The sequence below is a fragment of the Aplysia californica genome, unplaced genomic scaffold, assembly GCF_000002075.1.
Source record: "Aplysia californica isolate F4 #8 unplaced genomic scaffold, AplCal3.0 scaffold00642, whole genome shotgun sequence".
Taxonomy (NCBI): domain Eukaryota; kingdom Metazoa; phylum Mollusca; class Gastropoda; order Aplysiida; family Aplysiidae; genus Aplysia; species Aplysia californica.
This window is the reverse complement of record NW_004797912.1, coordinates 371,458-372,873: the sequence shown is the minus strand read 5'-3', so window position 1 is coordinate 372,873 and position 1,416 is coordinate 371,458. Positions and strand designations below refer to the sequence as shown.

Here is a 1,416-nt window from a genome sequence, read left to right as displayed (position 1 = left end):
ATGAGGTACAGATCAGACGAAAAGGGAAACATTATAAAGCATTGTTACACGTAATCCCACGCGTGTTTGTGAGTGCTGAGTTCGCATTTAGAATTTAGTTTCATTAAGACTTTTACGACACTTTTACCTACAATAAGATCATATAAGTGCCGAAGATTAGAGATGTTACTAGACAGTAAAAAGGACCCTCAAAAAGGGAGAATGAGAGATAAGGGCCATAGATGTCTTAAAGGAAAGAAGGAGCAAATCACACAAGAGCACCCTCCAACCACCAACGGTTCGCCCTCTCGTGTTCATCAACTCAGCTTAGGATTAAAACGGAAGAGGATGGATGAAGGGTGGGGGACACAAGGGGGGGGGGAGTTGAGGGCACTTTGGTGATGACTATAATATTATAATATTATGTCGTACACATTGCGTGTATGTTCGTACATACACACACGCACTCGCGCGCACACACATAGACATATGTTTATATATTTGTAATATAATACAATATAACACATATTGTTGTTTACTGTACATTCATTTATCCTTCCATTTAATTAACGTGTCGCCTATATTATCTTTTGAAGACGTTCAACGGGTAGGGGGTAAATAAATTTAATGATATTATTACATGTACCATATTATGTTATGATTTTGAGGAGATCTTTTCTCTTTGCTGAACGAAAGCAGGATCCAACGTCACAATTGGTTGATCAGTACTTTTCAAAACTTGCAAAAAATCATGGTTTGTCTTCTGTTTGTGTCTTGTTTATAATTCTTCATAGCTGTCTTTCTCTTTCTAGGACTTACAACAACAACAAAAAGATTCCAAATTGTGAAAATCAGCTGAAACAACGCCATACCTGTTACTCATTCATAAGTCTGAGTTGTCCGACTGAGAGTTCCAGCACCTCAGGTCGAGATGATAGTGTGGGGGTTCAAAACCCTTGTACTCCTGTATCTAGGCTCTCTATGCTTGCATGTGGCCGAGGGGCAGACGGTAAGACTTGTATTGTTGACGTTGTTGTTGTTGTTTTTGTTGCTGTTGTTGTTGTCGTTGTTGTTGTCGTCGTTGTCATCGTTGTCGTTGATGTTGTTGCTGTTGTTGTTGTTGCTGCTGATGTTGCTACTGTTGTTGATGCTGCTACTGTTGTTGTTGTTGTTGTTGTTGCTGTTATTATCATTGTTCTTGTTGCTGTTGATGGGGACCATGTTGTTGTTGTTGCTGTTGTTGTTTTTTGTTGTTTTGTTTTGTTTTTTGTCTTTTGCTCATGTTCAATACAGAAATTCAAGGTTTATCTCGGATGGAATGGGGTCCTTCCAGGAAAACGCCCTTAAAAACAGTTTTCTGTGCTAACTTTCGTCTACAATATGTTCTTCCCTATCTCTGTCAGAATGATAAACCTTCAGAAATATTTCACGACACAA

General features: G+C 38.8%; 1 protein-coding gene across 1 annotated transcript in view; it reads left to right on the top strand.

The window, feature by feature from the left end:
- Positions 1 to 803: 803 nt before the first annotated feature.
- The window catches only part of LOC101855594 (cadherin-related family member 1), a gene marked incomplete in the record, with an annotated part of 17,980 nt that continues 17,367 nt past the window's right edge, over positions 804 to 1,416 (top strand). The window contains 1 exon segment of the mRNA XM_013087813.2: positions 804 to 988. Coding sequence (XP_012943267.1) covers positions 911 to 988 — 78 coding nt within the window.